The 18,290-nt window shown below is 34.5% G+C and overlaps 1 protein-coding gene across 4 annotated transcripts in view; it reads left to right on the forward strand.

The window, feature by feature from the left end:
- The window catches only part of LOC140054206 (uncharacterized), a 33,463-nt gene extending 15,173 nt beyond the window's left edge, over positions 1-18,290 (forward strand). For 2 of the 4 annotated variants that reach the window (XM_072099113.1, XM_072099114.1), the window contains 13 exons: positions 4,519-4,744; positions 6,746-6,847; positions 7,212-7,415; positions 8,174-9,349; positions 9,663-9,814; positions 10,376-10,513; positions 11,119-11,295; positions 11,544-11,736; positions 12,113-12,584; positions 12,838-13,051; positions 13,335-13,563; positions 14,005-14,481; positions 14,737-18,290. In XM_072099113.1, the coding sequence (XP_071955214.1) occupies positions 4,519-4,744; positions 6,746-6,847; positions 7,212-7,415; positions 8,174-9,349; positions 9,663-9,814; positions 10,376-10,513; positions 11,119-11,295; positions 11,544-11,736; positions 12,113-12,584; positions 12,838-13,051; positions 13,335-13,563; positions 14,005-14,481; positions 14,737-16,850 (5,874 nt within the window). In that variant the 3' untranslated portion in view covers positions 16,851-18,290. The remainder of the gene's footprint in view (positions 1-4,518; positions 4,745-6,745; positions 6,848-7,211; positions 7,416-8,173; positions 9,350-9,662; positions 9,815-10,375; positions 10,514-11,118; positions 11,296-11,543; positions 11,737-12,112; positions 12,585-12,837; positions 13,052-13,334; positions 13,564-14,004; positions 14,482-14,736) is intronic. The other 2 variants (XM_072099115.1, XM_072099116.1) reach the window with 2 other exon arrangements.

Here is an 18,290-nt window from a genome sequence, read left to right on the forward strand (position 1 = left end):
GCCTAGAATATACATGGGAAATTTACTGCAGTGGGAAATTAAGTGAGCCGCTACAATGCAAAGGATGATTGAAACACAACAAATGTTTTATTCGAATGAAAGCAAGGCTTTATGTCCTTTCTGGCATTGTTACTAGATTTTGTAAAAGTGTTTTCTTAGATTTCCAAATGAAATCATCTACATATAATACAGACACTTAAGTATTTCTTTACAAATTACATGTATTTTATAAGCATAAATAATTTTCTATTAATTACATCTGAATGCTGTAAAAAAAATTGCCAGACCAAGAATTAAAAAAAAAAGAATAATATAGTGAATCTCTGCAGATAACTGTATTGATTTGTTGTAGTATTTTTTGTTTTATGATTTTTTGACTGGAAATCAATTTGATTTTAAAATGTGTCTATTTAGTATTTATTACATCCCAATTTCAGTAAATTGGCATTTTCTCAATTACACTTTATTTATCTTAATTACAGTTTATTTATTGTCAACTATAATAGAAACAGTATTGTACTATATTTAATAATAATTAAATATAATTGTATTGTAGTTATCTAAATTTTTTACCAATGTTCCTGCGTAGCTCCAAGGTTGTAGGTATTGTGTGTGTTTTTTCTGTTTTTATTAGAGTACAGAAGCGTGTAATATTAGTGTGAATAGGTTTGTTGTTCAAAATAAAGCTAGATTTAAATACAAGTAGTTTTATAGTGCAACTATATTCATGTATAGTAATTCATTATAGTGGGACTTTGTGTTCTGAAAATCCGTGTAGTCTGCATTAGAAGCACTATGTAGTATTTGGAGAGGCAAATTTGTTTTGTTTTGTGAAGGAAATAAAGCGTCTTTTAAAGGCTGGTTCATTGTGACCAGCTCAATGCCTTCCTGTCTGTATGGCCTTGCTAGGCTTATTATGCTGTTATAAAAAGGCTTGGGTCAGGTTAGGCCAATTTCCCATGTGCTTGAGTTCAAACTAATTAGTCAAGCCATTTAGTTTCTGTTGGCTTAGTTACAATATAACCATATTCTTTCTATTCATTTGTACAGTTTAGTATTAACTATTACCTTTTTGATATAAAGGTGTAGTTCTAAGTTTGTAGGACTTATTTAAAGATAATTATTCTATTTTATATAAATCCTTAATTTAAATGCTGAAAAAATAAAAAAAATTAAAATAAAATGTAAAATTTATATAACTTAAACAATTTAAATTATATTTTTATTTGAAAAAAAAATTATTTGCATTAAGATCACAATTTTACACAATATGGATTAATTAGTATTGGATTTGAACCTAGACCTTTAAGTCAAAATGGAAGAAGCTACTCCAGCTTTAAGGTTGGGTGCTGAAATATTAAAGGGTGTTGACTGAATTTTTAAATATTGCTATTGCTAATATAAGTATTAATGGGTGTCTGGTAAAAATTAAGGCATGTGAAAAGCTTTGAAATATACAGTAGTGTACTGTAAACTTGTATCTGTACATTTAATTTGCTCACCACCTCCGAACACAGCTATTAATATACTGTACATGCTAACCAGCTTTAGCAAACCATGGTTAAAACCTTTACTGAATGACAGTATCGTGATTGTATATATTTATCAATTTTATTGTTTTGCCCTTTGTGTGGGCAATGTCATTATACAATGATAACACAATAAATAAAAAAATATAGGTCTATCTGTCTATATCACCATAATTCATAATAAAAACTGATGTATACACAGGTTTGTTATCTCAAGGATATCGTGTATAGAAAGCAGTGTACTTGACAAGCAAATAATATAATTACAATTATTTCATAATAAGATGTACTAAAAATAGAATTGTGATAGGGTCATTATAATTACATTTAATAGAAACCACAATGTTGGGGAATCCCTTGTTTTGTTTTATGAGCTATGCTATAAATAGATTGGTCAATATGGGGTCATTATGATGACCTTTAGAAACCACAATGTTGGGAAATCCCTTGTTTTGTAATCTTTTACTAACCTAATTGCCAAATTGATAATGGTAGTAAGAAATCCCATTGTTGTGACCTCATAAAAAGCCATAAAACATATTAATTGCCAAGTTACCTTTTATATTATTTTGAATATCTCGTTTTATTATTAGGTCGTCAAAAAATATTTAAACTGTCTAGAAATTCCAAAACATCTTTTTTAATGACACAATAATAGTTAAATTACGTCGATAATGAAATAATATAAGCTAAAAATTCATACCTAGAATGCGTATTCATAAACATTATTTTAATAGTTATCTCGTTCATTTATTGATTTTCTCAGTTTTTAAAAATAATCTCAATATTTTAAATGTAAATGCATTTGCACTTTAAACAACAAGTTTACTCGTACTATTAATAAAGCGTGAAATAAGTCTTATGATGAATGCACATCACATTTATCTAGATCACTTAGATTGAATGTTTTCTAATATCAATTTCGTTCTCTCTTGGATTACCTATTGCATTTAACGATACATAATAAACTCAAGTATTTTGCAATATAATCCTTTTCTCTTAAAGTGCAATTTTCATCTTCAATTTATTTTTTTAAACTGGTTTATATTGTATCATGTACTGTAGGTGAATTTTCACACACGTTATGTTCAAAACATTTATGTTTTTGTCGGTAGTTTATCTGATTCACGACTTAAAAACAAATGTTAAAGAATATAATATCATAGAAACATGTGTATGTTCATATAAGGTTTCTAAAGCTAGTAATATTTGCATGATTTATTTGTAGAAATGTGTAGATGCTAGGCTGAGAACAAACATTTTGCATATAAATATCAGTCTGAATTTATATTATTAGTTCATTAATGAAATGTATATGGAAACAGAATGAATAGTTAGTGTGTTTGTAGAACCTTGTCATCTGCTTTATGAATCTTCAACAAGAAAATGTACGGACCTTGCTTCATAATTTTTAAATTAAAGCATGCTTTGGTAAAAAATGAAATGAATGTCGTACACAATGCAAATTGAATGTTTTACAGGGAACCCCTATCGAATCTAGCTCAAGAGCTTGTAGGGTTTTCCACTTTCTCTCATCCTGTCATTTGTATAAATGTATTTGTACAGTCAACTCTCCCAATACTGGACTCTCTGAAAACTGGAAACTCTCCCAATATGAGACTTTTCTTGGAAGCTAAACAGTCCTAAATTCATTTTTACCATTAATAACATGTTTTGAATACCAGACTTTCTGGGAAATCAGACATATTTCACCAGCCTAAAGGTGTCCGGTATTGGGAGAGTTGATGAATAAAAAACAGCTAATTATGACCAGTTTTGTATCTTTTAAAATCGCCATTTGATGAAGCGAATACAAATTTTGTTTTTAAACTACAAAAAGCTTAGAAAATGGTAATCAGCAATCTAGTAGGTGTATTTGAATATTTAATGGTTTCTCATTGATATTTCATGAACGTAGCAGTTAACGGCTAATGAATATTTACAGTAACTACAGGAGACTGTTTATTCGCTCCTGTACGCCACAATACGGTGAAACGAATGTTATTAAACATTATATAGCTCAAATGTGAGAACTGATAAGACAAAAAGTCAAACATCCAAAATATTTTCAATATATCCACCCTAAAAATCCAATAAGTTTCACATTTTTAATTAAACTTTCAATTTTCACTGTAAATATTGTACATTGAAAGGTAATTTTTTCCCATCATAGCATATCTTGGCTGTTATGCATTGCAAAATACTTTGTGCCTCATATAATAGTTTGAAGGGGTCAAACTGTAAATCATGATGCTGCTGAAGAAAGTTACCATAGCAACTACATCATTGTATTTCCTTGGTAAAGTGCAGAGTAGTATGCTCACAGGCCATCTATGTGTAGTTGACTCAACTTCCTTTATGGAATCTACCATTTTCTAAATGGGTAACTAAATCAATGTGCAATTAAATAGGAATGTACCATTATTATCAGAGGGGTAAAAAGATGATCACATGCTTTTAGAATAGATTCTGTAGTTCTATTGTGTGTAGAATATTGCTTCCTGCTATAAAGTATTGCAAATGCGTTTACTAATGCCGTGCCTTGGTAGATGATTGATATTAAAGACAACACATTATATTTAGAAACACAATATCCACTATAGAGATAATATTATATTTTGAAATACGTAAATTGTTTTAAAACATGAAAAACAAAAATCATGATGGTGGTAGCTTAGTTTGTAGATTCAAATATATCATTTTGGAAAATAATTATACATTTCATTTTTAAAAATAATAAAAATGTTGTTATATTATGTTTATTATTCTTGCATACAGTCAACTTTCTCAATACTGAACTCCAACGCAAAAACTCCAAAAGCAAGACTGTTTAATTTTTTATACTAGAACACATTCAAAATACCAGAGTTTGTTAAAAATCCAGACATATGCTAGCCCAAGTGTAGCATTGGGAGAGTTGATTGTATTTCCATTAAAAAAAAAAATTAAAAGCACAAAAATATAATATTTACATTTTTTTTTTTTGCAGGAAGTGGAAAATGCTGGAGTAGAAGATGGAGGAACAGGTAACAGTGATTTCAATCAGACGGCGGGGACGTCTATCGCTCCTTCACAACAAAGTGATTCGTTTTCACAATCTTCTCAATCGCCTCACTTACATCCTACAGTGTCTGCGCTAAGGCCGTCGCCGTCCCCAGTCGGCTCCCCTTCTAGTCACATGTCAAGGTCGTCAGTCTCTCCTGCTAGTATACAAGGTAATCATCATCTTTCCTTTCTTTTTGTTTAAATTGGTTAATGAAGAAAGCAGGTTTTGTATGTAATAATTATACCTATTTCAGTCGAATCTCCCAATACAAGACTCTCTAAAAACCATAAAAAAAAAAAAAAAAATTTGTTCGTGCTCCAAAATGTTCCATTAAAAATGCATTCCGAATACCAGACTTTCCAGAAAACCAGACATATTTGGCCAGCCTAAAGTTGTTCGGTATTGGAAGAATTGACTGTATAACGTCGGCCAGTTATAGATACCGAAATTCATAATTCATGAACCATCATCTTTATTAATTATAAGGGATACGGCTAGCTTTATCATTGCCATTGTCTAGAGGGATTTTGTTTTTGGTACCGTACAGTATGGCTGCCCATGTTTGTAACTCTGTTAATTTCTTGAACCCACCCACCTTATATTTTAACCAAGCTTCTTTAGATAAGTTGTTGCTACATCCGTTTATAGAAAATAGCATCTAACAATTAAACCACCTTTTCCTGGTTATGAATCAAAACATGTCTAGAGCAATATTAATTTAGCTGCGGAATTTCCTTCAACGTAATTGCACTATTTAAATTCATCCTCTTTCACATCGGATACATTTGCACCAAAAAAAAGCCAATCTCGGTAGAATTAATGGATATGGCTCAAATGTAATACTTAAACGATGTTTTGTTGATAACCTTTGTAAAATGTGTGTTTGAAAAATGGAAAGAATTGTTATAATGATTGTCTACTGCTACTAAAATACCTCAATACCTTAGTATTACATTTTTTAATAATATGTAATTACTATTTAATAATATGTAATTACTATTTAATAATAGTAGGACGAAAACAAATATCTATGATTACTACTGTACATTTTTAATTTTATTTTTCTCCTGTTTTATTATTGAATGTCTCAAGAAATTGTAATAATTCAGTGTTTCTTTCAAAGGTGTTTGTAGCTAAGTAAAATAAAATCTTGATACAAAAAAAAAAAAAATCATGAAAAAAAATATTATAAAATTAATATCTTCATTTTTCATGCAAAATTACAAATATATAAATTTACGTTATATTGTTATATGTTTAAACATTCTTAATTTGACGTTTAAACATTATTAATATGTTTAAGCCTTATTTATATGACGTTTAAACATTATTAATATGTTTAAGCCTTATTAATATATTTTTCGCTGTTTAATTTTGACTAAATGAATTTTAGTACAAGTTAATAATGTCTTGAAATTAGTAAATATTCAGTGAGTATAAAGCGAATGAAGAAACGATTGATTACTATGATAATGCAGTCCCCGGAGTGAGTTCATTATTCCCTTTCAGAAAGCTAGTATTAAGCGTTCATTGGCTTAGCTAACCAAGCTGATTAAGCAATGAACAATTTATACCATAGGTGAATAGGTTGTTGTATGTGGTACAATATCATTGTATAGACTAGTACACTATGAATTATAAACATGTATTAATTAATATAGTGATTACGGTTATTAAATCATGTCATTTTTTATATACTGTAGGTTAAATATATTTTTGTAGCTTTATTGATAATTTATTATCCCCTGTCTTGTCTTCTACGCTTGATCTTAGTACCTTACAGTAAAATTAAGAAAAAACTTAAATATTTATTGACTTAATTAAGTAAAAAACTTAGTATTTAAGGAAAATATCTCACTAAATGCAGCAAGATATCCCTTTGTTTTTTGCTTTTCAGTTCTTAATTAATAACTAACTAAAAAAAGGGAACATTTAATTATTTGGTTTATAGAATTTCCAATTTCTTATTTTGGATATAAAATTAAAGACTTTTCAATTTTGTTTCCCTATAGCAATAAGAGCATTTTATTATTTACGACAATTAACATTTTTGTTTAAAAGGACTGTAAAAAACCTTATGTCAGTATTAAACTTACAAGGTTAGAATGTGCGACAGGATGATAGAAATTGTATTTATACACTAACTAATAGTTACTATCCATCTTTGTAGGTGGCTCTATAACGCCTCAGCCTATGCCACCACCACCTGCCAGCCAATCAGATTCTCCGATGACTCAAATGAACCAATCCCCAATGAGTTCTCAAGAAAGAGGTATATAACAGTTTTGATTATTGGCTGCATTTACTTGGTTATGTTTCTACTTACATACCGTATGAATTGAACCAAGATTTTATTTGTATTGCGAACTCCATTAACACATTGCAATTGTGCCATTTTCTATTGAGTTTTAGAATTGCATGTTATTTAGATTATTATTTTATAATTTGTTTTTCTAACCAGTTTGGTTTGTGATCATTTAAGGGTGACCTGGAATCTTTAGTCCTATTTTGGTCCCAAAATAAATTCAAATCTTTAAATAAGATACAAAAAGAAAGGGGAAAAAAAAAATTAATTTTGATTTTAAGGGTTTATTAGTTGCCTACTTTTTTTTTCTTTTAATTCTTCTTCGAATTAGGTTTTAATAGTGACATGTCTTCAGGGCACCAGATGCCGATGTCAGGGTACCCTAACCAACAGCAACACATGAGATCAAATGTTCATGGTACATTCCCTTCATACGCTGGCATGTTGCCCAATCAACCAATGGGCAGTTTTTCCCAGGGAGGTAGTAGTAACCCCCCTTACGGTGGTCAAGGAACACCAGCACCAATTCAACAAGGTTGGTTATTTCACTTTGTGTGTAATCAATGGTGGATGATGCAGGGAGAGGGGTAATTTGGGTGACCTTGGCCCCATGATTGGTAGACAGATAAATCTTTGAGATGGGTGTCTTATACACATTAGCCCCATGATGGGGCATAAAATTGCACTATTAACTAAATGATGATAGATCTGATCATTATATTAATGTGATTTATCGGGTGCAATATAACTGATTTATCGGGTGCAATATAACTGATTTATCGGGTGCAATATAACTGATTTATCGGGTGCAACTATGGTGGTGATAATGCACGTTAATTTAGTTGTGAGGTTGTTAACCCCTAACTGTTACCATTGACCCGTATCTACTTTGTCTTACTAATTTGTACACGGTTTAATAGTAGCACTTACCGGTGGCACTGCTCATAAAATAGTTAAAATTCACAATTGGCATAATTGGTTTATTCAAGGTGAATTGCTATGTACACTGTATGTTTGCTGTATACACTTCAGTTTTTAACCATTTTTTATTTATTATTTTTTACGCTTGAATAAACCTTGATTTGTGGTATTTATTATTTGGATTTGACTGAAAGTTATCCATCCTTCGTATTTATTTTATTTCATTTATTTTTCTTGCATTTAATTATTTTTCATTTTTTGCTAATATTCATCCTGCTGTACTGTATGCTACATTTGCATTTCTATATATGTTATTTTTAATACAACATGTTATTATAATGAATAATATAATCTTTTGCATTTATTTCCTAGGTAACATGGGAAGACCTCAAATGATGGGTGGATATGATGGTTACAGCTCTACTCCAAATATGCCTGGTGGTCCAAATATGGCATCCAATATGCCTGGTGGTCCAAATATGCCATCAAATATGCCTGGTGGTCCAAATATGGCATCTAGTATGCCTGGTGGTCCAAATATGGCATCTAGTATGCCTGGTGGTCCAAATATGCCATCAAATATGCCTGGTGGTCCAAATATGCCATCAAATTTGCCTCTTGGTCCAAATATGCCGGGTGGTCCAAATATGCCATCAAATATGCCGGGTGGTCCAAATATGGCATCCAATATGCCTGGTGGTCCAAATATGCCATCAAATATGCCGGGTGGTCCAAATATGGCATCCAATATGCCTGGTGGTCCAAATATGCCATTAAATATGCCGGGTGGTCCAAATATGGCATCTAATATGCCTGGTGGTCCTAACATGATGGGCAATCCCAACATGGCTAGTGGTCCTAACATGATGGGCAATCCCAACATGGCTAGTGGTCCAAATATGGCGAGTGGTGGAAACATGGGAGGCAGTCCAAGCATGGTTGGCAATCCGAATATGGCTGGCGGTCCGAATATGACGGGCAGTTCGAATATTCCTGGTGGCCCAATGATGACAGGCATACCACCTGGTTCCAACAATTCTACAGGAGAATCAATGACTCATGGTAACGTAGATGAACTGAACTCACAATTCCCTGGCTACAACTCCGGCATGCCACCTGCTTCAATGAAAAGCCCTCGAGGACAAAATACCTTCCCAAGGAATGATGCACAAGGACCTCCCAATGCAGCAGCTGGAGCTGCGGCTGAAACCCCTACAAGTATGAGAGGTGCACAGGCAGCTGCTGCAGCCGCCGTCTTAGCTGCAGCCAACAGCGCTAGTAAATTTCGAAGCCCTGGAACGCAGAATACAAGAATGCCCTTACCCAATAGGTTTCCACCAGGAGGGACACCACCGGGAGGCGTTCCACCGGGAGGCGTTCCACCGGGAGGCGTTCCTCCGGGAGGCGTTCCACCGGGAGGCGTTCCACCGGGAGGCGTTCCACCGGGAGGGGGACCAGGTTTTGGTGGATGGCCTACACCTGGACCTGGTGGTGCAGTACAAGGTGGACAGATGCCAAATAGGATGGCTATAGAAAATGGTATGCCAGGTATGTGATTGTAACAATAATTTTAATTGTTTACATTGTATTGTTTTGATTACCTTACTTTACCTAACCTCTTTTGGTCTTGTGTCACATAAGGCTGCAGTGGCAATTTTCCAGTTGGTTCTATCAGCAATTTGTTTTGCTTCGTTCTATTCCATGTTCTCCATCCAAGATATTCTCTCTCTTTTTCCACTGTTCTCCACCATGTTGTTTTGGGCCGTCCAACTCTTCCTGCCTTCTGGTTTCATAGCTGTCAGACATTGACTGACTATTGGATCATTTTGTTAACGTTTTATATTAATTCTCCTTTTTTCAGAGAAAGCTAGTCCAACGCACATACCAGATAATGATTTTAAGCAAGAAATTATAATGAAACAAGAAAATGTAATGATGTCAGAAGGAGGAGATACGAATAGCTTACCCACCATTAAAGAGGAACCATCAGAAACTCAGAAAGATAGCAAAAAGGTACACTACACTATCAAATTTTATGTGACAACAAATGCAATGTGCCCATATATGAACATGATGTCATATCACATCACCATATTTGAGCATATCACTACAATATTTGGGCACATCACACCTTTTTTTGTCACATAAAGTGTAGAGCTTTAAATAAAAAAAAAAAGAACCCAACACGACCATATCTTGTCTGATTTATATCAATGTGTTTAAACATTAGCACACTTAAAACCAACAATTATAATTGTTATCAAATAAGATAAATTAAAAATGTAAAGCTCTGTCTACACAATTGAACTTTATGTGACAAAATGTGAAGTCATGTGCCCATATATGGATACGCAATGTCATATCACTACCATATTTGGGCATATCACTACCATATTTGTGCACATCACACTTTTGTCAAACTAGTTTGATAGTGTAGACAGAGCTCTAGGATAATCTGGGCTTATTCTCTGTGTGTGGGCTTGTTCCTGAAAGTCTCATATCCCAGGGTGGGCTTATAGATGGCTTCTGTCGTCACAATATTGTACATATTTTGTATATTGCCTCATTTCACAGATGGAAGGTTTCTGCAGATCGTCTCCTATTACGTCATCTGGGGACGAAACTAAGTCATCGCAAGACAACAACAAGGAAGTGAATGATATCAAACCACCGGCTGTGAAAAGAGAGAAGAAAGATCCCAACCACAATAAGGTAAAAACCATTATAACGCATCGTATCCTTGCCATTTTAATTTGCATCATGTTTCATGAATTATTTCCTCACATTGGGGATGCCATTGCACTGTCAAATTTTTACAAATTTAAGAACAGTATTTGTGTTTTATATAAGCATATTAATGTTTAAAAAAAATTAAATTACGATATTTCCATTCGTTTTCCGATTGTTCCCGCCCCACCTCTTCAATTAAAACAGCCAATCTTTTAACTTATACTCTTCCCATTCTACTGTTATTTTATGTTATATTGAAGACTGGAACATTGCCCTTGATCCAGATTTTACTTTCGAAGAATAAATTTACTTCGAATAATATGAATTATATCACAAAATAATGTCAATTTCACATATTTAAACTGTTCATTTAAATAAATCATTAAAATTTCTTTGGTTATTTTTACATAATAATTTATTTCTAAAAACGATTAAAATCCATAAATATGACATGATTATATTTTGGTGTACAAAATGACGCGTTGGGGCTGATAATCAGCGTAGGTGCTTAAAACCTCACCTTTCTCTTGTTGGACATCTTTTAAATCCTTAAGTTGTAAATTTGTATTATAATATTTATTTTGCAGATTGAAAGAGTATATGATTTATGCGACAACCCGGAGAGAAAGCCTTTCTTAGATACGTTAGTAAAACTCATGGAAGCTAAAGGAGAACCAATCGGCTCCTTACCCACCGGTCATTATGGCATTCTAGATTTATTTAAATTATACAAGGAAGTTCAAGATAAAGGAGGCTTGGCTGAAGTAAATTACTCATTCAATTATTAAATAAATTGTTAATTACAGAAAAATACATTGAAATGCCAAGGATTGTCAAAATGATATAATCGCTGTTGGACACTTTCTTTTTAAAAACATATATAATTGTAAATAAGCAAACAAAAATAAAAATGAATGTGACAAAAATAAAATAAAAGCTTAAAGATTTATTTATTTAATATAAGTTACCAATTGAATGTCATTGAACAATTTTCTGTTTACCCCCTGTGTAGGTGTCAAAGAACAAATTATGGAAAGAAATTGCAAACATTTTGCATTTTGGAACAACAAACCATTCAGGATACTCATTAAAAAGACATTATGAGAAGTTTTTATTACCGTATGAGCGAGAACATGGCAGTTTGAAACGTATATTAGCAGATACCCACCATTCTAACTCAAACAACTCGTCTTCATCTTCACCAGGTATGTCATAGGTCAGAAATATTAAGGGTGGGTTTCGGAAAATTAAGGTTTGGTGTCTGTAAATCGCTTATTCATTCATTCATTTTTTTCCTTTATTTTTATCCATTACAAATCATACAAAACAAAAAGAAGAAAAATTTCACAAGGAACAATAGCAACTTCCACAAAAACAACATATAATATCGTAAAATATCCACCAATGTAGGTTGTATTGTGGTTATAAAGATGTTTATAGGATTACAAAAAAATTATTTATCAATTAAATAAATCAGTCATGAAGATGGTTTTTGTTTAGATATTGGAAACTCAATTTCAAAATTTTAAAGGTAACAATCTTCTTGCCAAATTATAATGGATTAATTGTTGTTGTTTATAGGAATGAATTCCATGCCTGATAGCATGTCTAATTTGATAGCTTCGCCAAACATTGACAACTTAAAAAGACCACCGAGTCAATCTTCTCAGCCAGGCACACCGGGAGACTCTCGTAGTACCTCATCCCCGATGATGCCTCAACCTCAAATGCCAAATGCTGACCACTCGAAAGACAGTATAACGGTCAGAGATCCGTTTGATGACGCTCTTCCAAATAACAATGTACCAAGGGTGAACTTTCCAGGACGATCAACCCCAAACGCCTCCGGGGATCCTAACTGGAATAGTTCAGTATCTGGTTCGGAACCATTTATGAATAAAATGGGAATGATGAATGCCCAATCGAATGATATGTTCAGACAAAATGCACCTGGAGTACCGCAGGATTCATTTAACAGACGTCCCCCAATGCCAACTGGACCTGGTGGAATGGGAGGCAATCAGCTATATGGATCTCAGTTTGATCGCGATAGGTGAGACATATTATTAATTTTTTTTTATAATAGAAACAAAATTTATAAGCATCAGCTAATAACCATTAAAGTATTTCAGTTGCTTCAGTGGGCACAATGATGCGAAAACAATGACCAGATCTGAAGCAGGCATTACTTTCTGTGTGTGACTGTTCAACAACTGGCCAACAAAAATCAATTTCATATTAAAAGTTTTCAGTGCTCAACATATTAGTAACTAATGTGGTAAACTAGTTGTTGCTTTCTTCCTCAGAATGAATCAAACGGGACCAGTTCCAAATAACATGATTGACCAAGGCATGTTCCCTCCACGATTTGGAGGACCTCGGCAACAAGGGCCTAGACCTCAGCAGGGCCCAGATGGCTCATACGGTGCACCACCATACCAGTCGCCCTACCCAGGCCAACAATCCCAAGGGATGTACTCAAATGATGGTGTTCGACCTAACTTCCCACAGAAAAGACCGGTAAGTTGTATTTCAATATAAGTTTATTTTTTAGAACTTGCACAAATGTGTAAACTAAGAATAAATAAAAAGGTTTTATAATCATCTTCCTATCAGAACCTCATTAGAGTATAGTCGCACATTAAGATCTTTATAAGATTGTTATTAATTATATTACTAGCTGCATTATGGAAGTATGTTTCCATACTTATTTATTTTATTTATTTAAAACATATTTATACAGGATAAAAACATATCAGGTATAGATGTATCACTTGTTATTTTGTTACCTATTTTAATTTAGGGTGATATGGTTGGCCCGTCACCGAAACGAGGGCCAGAGTTTATGAACCAAGGAGGCATGATGCCAAGGCCTAATAGTTATCGTGGTGGAATGCCACACTTCTCACAACAGCAGAACTACCCTCCACAACCTGGTAATTTCCCCGGTGGTGACCCGGGCCTAAACAACCAGGGCCCCTTTGCTAAAGGAAACCGTGAAAGACACCCATCAGGACCAATGAATGCAACAAGTAAGTGTTTAGATGTTGCATCATAGTTGTTTGACGTCTGTGATGACTCATTTATTCTCCATAAAAAACAAAGCGTGTGTTGTACAGTAATCCTGTGCTGGTTGCCGTGTATTGTAAACAATAATTTTTTAATTTAAAGGCTGAAAAACTGCCGATTTAAATAGCTAAAAAACAATAGCATGTACTCTTGTGGTGGAGCGCATGCAAGTTACTGCCTTTAGGAATATATGCTCTCATACACCATTCAAATCGCCTAGAGTTTGCATCAACACCGTATGGTGTGCACCCCTGTGTGTGGAAACTAGGTGTTTGCTATGTGTTAGGTGTATATGTGTTTGTCTAGCCACGCTATTCTTGTTTGCAGTGCAACTTGCAGACAACTAGACACCAACTAGTCTTCAGCTGATACTAACTGCATTTGTTTTGACATTTTCTCTTTAGGCATGTATAGTAATCAATATCCTGGAGATCATTCTATCCCACCCATTGGGGGAGGACCCAGCATGCCTCTACCAGGACCCCCCAACTCCTGGCCCTCCTGGAGTGACTCTCATTTTCCTAATTCCTCTCAAGGTGGTCCAAAACGTGACGGTTTAAACGCAATGCGGTTTAGAGACGGTCACGGTCCATCACCATCATGGGGAACCATGCAGCAACGTCCGGGTGCATCGCCGTATTCGAATGCCTCACCGGGGATGCCGTCTTTCAGCGCCCAGGCTGGAGCACCAAGACTAGCAGCTTTGATGTCAGCCACAAGAGAGAAACATCACCAGATGCAGCAACATAGCCGGATACGACAACATAGAGGGCACATGAACCAATCACATTTCCAAAAGGAAGTCAGCTTTCCGCCAGGTTCTGTTGAAGCTAAGCAACCGAATTTGGTGAAAAGACGAAGACTAAAGGCCAAAGACTGTGGTTAGTATTACATTTTACAGGTCAGGTCAGGTCAGGTCAAAAAATAATAATACAGCCAGCATTAATTATCTTCCAGGATATCATACCTAACTGAAATTCCAGACTTTAGCTGGAGTGAAGAACAGCAGAGTCATTGTAGGTTTCTTGCTTGTGTTTATTGCCAAACAAAAGGAAGGAAATAGTTGAACCCTTTAAAAAAACAAATATCTTGTCAATGAGAAACATGTTTTATTAATAACTTTTTTTTATTATCAGGTGCTGTGGAAGCAATGAGGTTAACAATGTGCTTAAAATCTGGATTATTAGCAGAAAGCAAATGGGCTTTGGATATGATGAACATTTTACTGTTTGACGACTCAACCGTCATGTACTTTGATCTTAAACAATTGCCAGGATTATTGGAATTAATTATGGACCATTTCAGAGCTTGTCTTGTGCTGCTGTTTGAGCAATTTGCCGATTTAGAATTAAAATCAACGAAACAATTAGAATGTGAAAGCGATTGTAATAAAAACACAACGTGTGCAACGGACTCGTGTAGGACTGATGATAATTTGAACGATAGGACTGAGGAATATTCTGAAAAGACTGATCACAGCGACGATGAGTTTCACTCTATGATTCCAGATATAAAATCAATAAGAAATATGAACACTTGGAAATTGAAAGGTAGAGATAAGAGCAAGTCTGTTGGTATTGCTCAAGCTCCAGCAGTGTTTTTGGACAATGTGAAAGAATGGGATTTCCACGATGGATTTGAGAGTAGTAAGACGCATTGGAAATTGGGCGGCGGCGATACTACTCAACATATTGTAAATGTTTTTAATAAGGAGAAACAAATTGTCTTTCCGTATCCTGGATTGAAAATAAACGAACGAAACCAGGTTTTTGAAATGCCAGAACAAACAATGTGTAGTGAGGAGCTTACAGAATCGTTGAAAATGTTTGACAAAGACGTAAATGAGAAGAAGTTAACATACGTTTCAATGTCGACGAAAGCGGAGGATGAGTATGTGTTAGAGGACGAAGGTTTAACAAATGATGTGTTTGCTTTGTGTGTGTCTAGTGAATACAAGGACTCCATATCGCAACGATGTGTCTGTATCTCTAACATCCTCAGGAGTTTGTCCTTCATTCCTGGTAATGACATTGAACTTGTGAGACATACTGGCTTTTTGCTAGTCATTGGCCGTCTATTACTCATGAGCCATTGCCATCCAGAACGAAAGATTAAAAAGCGCTCACCAATCATCATTGAGGAAGAGACTAGTTCTCTTGTTGTCGAGGAGGATAAATCTCCTAAAAGCACTGAGGATTGTTCCTCCAAAATGGAAGTAGATAGTTGCTCGCAGAAATCGGAAGAGGAGGAATACTCCTCGAAAGAAGACGAGATAAGTTCATCAAAAGAAGAAAATGAGAAATATTCCACAAAAGAAAAAGAGGAGAAAATATCCTTACAACAAGGGAAAGAGAATTCAGAAGAGGAAAATTGTCTCTCGGAACCGGAAAAAGAGAACTGTAACAAATCTGTGGATAACGATTCCTCTAAATCGGACAAAGAAGACTGTGTTTCTAATCCTCAGAATATTTCTTCAAGTTTTGAAGAAAATGTTAATACTACGGAAAAAGATAGTATTGACGATTGCCCGTACTCAAACAAGCATCAACAATCATGGGAATGTTTGAATCAGCTGCGAGAGAACGCCCTCGTAATTTTGAGCAACATTTGTGGTCATTTAGATTTGTCAATTTACCCAGAGAAAATATGCATGCCGATTCTGGATGGCTTACTGCATTGGGTAGTTTGCCCGTCTTCGTACGCCGTTGACCCGTTTCCAGCACTTGCGGCCACTTCCCCGCTTTCACCAAAGCGTCTTGCTCTAGAAACACTTGCAAAACTCACTCTGCAGGACAAGAACGTTGATATGCTACTCGCTACTCCGCCATTTTCACGAATAGAGAAGCTTTTCTCAAACCTGGTACAGTACTTGGTGGATCGCAAAAACCCAGTTGTGCGTGAATTTTCTGTCGTTCTTCTTTCAAACTTGGCTAATGGAAGTAGTATTGCCGGTCGGGCTATCGCGTGTCAAACCGCAAGTATTTCAAATTTAATTTCTTTTATAGAGGACATAGAAATAGCTAATAATCCCATGAATGCTCGCGACATGGTTGAACCAGATAAAGATATGATGCGTCGTGCTGCTTACGCATTGTCTGCTCTTGCCAAGGTTCCAGAGAACCGCCCTCTATTTATCCAGTACCAATCGCGACTTCTGAACATAGCTATTGCTTCTCCGACGTTAAGCAACATCCCTCCAATTGTACAGCAGTACATATCGGATGTACTGTTTGAGATTTCGTCATCATGACGTACACAGTGAATGATTGAAGTATAATTTATTGCGATGTCCAAATCGGTTATTGAAGCAAGTGGAATACCTCAAACACTACTTTTGTCTTTGTACGTGCGTGTGTGGCGCAACCTGTTTATTGCGATGAATCTATTGTTGTTTAAACAAGTGGTGTTTCCATCTCTTGTTCTTACTAGTTTGGAATATGCGACGTGAATACCAAGACAAATCATCTCGAATAGCTCAACTAAAATGGTGCTTTTATTTTCTTCAATATATAGCTTAAATATATTTGAACTTTCTATGCTGATTGCTAAAGTAACGATACACAAATTTGTTATTTTTGTCTCAAGCCTTGAATGAATTATGACATTTTATTATCCCAAAATGTTTGTAAACATACTGAAGAATTATTGTTTGTTAAACAGTCGGAATATAGACACAGAATGTGTTTTACGTTTTTACGAACTTGTTGATTTTTCAAGGTGTCTGGTTGTGGCGGGGGCGACTGTATCATTTGTGTTTTTACTTCTCCCGAATTAGTGAATTTTGTGGTTTAAACCTATTTTCATACTTTGTAAGCATTTTTCTTTTAAAAATATTTATTCAATGAAAGAAATCATGTATAATGCAAATTTGAATTTGAGAAAAATTGTTGTAAAAATGAATTTGGATTCAACAAATGGAATTGAGGTGGACGACCTCATGATCCTGAGAGTATTTAATAATAAAATGTGTATCTGTCTATGAAATTTGCATATTTAATGAAATGGCCAACATCGAGTGCTTTCTTACATATAAATGGCCAAGTAGTACGTTTAAAATAGACAGAGTTAATATTTAAATTTACTAGGCTATATATTGTCCTACAACAAAAGGAATTTTCCTAGTAAAATACTGCTAATATTTTGTATTTGATATAAAAAGTGGTAGGATTTTAAAAATGTATGAATTGGCTTCCAAAAGTAGACAGCTGATATACGACGTTTGGTAGCTTACAATGCTGTCGCCGCAGACTAAAATATCAAAAACATTGAACATTGATCCTACTTGTATAGTGCAAAGATTAGATAACACACCAAAGAAAATAAACACTGGTTAAAACAACCTACTGTCACGCTGGCCTACTATCTACTGCTCATAATCTTGTACGTTATTTTTGTTGATATGTTATTTACGTGTAGGTATTTCCTGCAATGGGGTTATTACAGGAGTGTAATGATTTAAATAAAGTTCTACTTTTTCTTATTTTATAAGCTGTGTTATCGTTAATGCTCTAATGTGAAGCAGCAATGTAGCATGATGAGCAACTCAATTCAAATACTATTTGTTATTGTTTTACAATGTATACCACCTGTAGAGATTGTCTAGGTTCCTTTGTTATCTATCGTCATGTTGCAAAAAGGTTTATATAAGTCTGGAATGTAAATAAAAACCAATCCTTCACGACTTGTAAAA

This window comes from Antedon mediterranea, chromosome 7 (genome assembly GCF_964355755.1).
Source record: "Antedon mediterranea chromosome 7, ecAntMedi1.1, whole genome shotgun sequence".
Lineage (NCBI taxonomy): Eukaryota > Metazoa > Echinodermata > Crinoidea > Comatulida > Antedonidae > Antedon > Antedon mediterranea.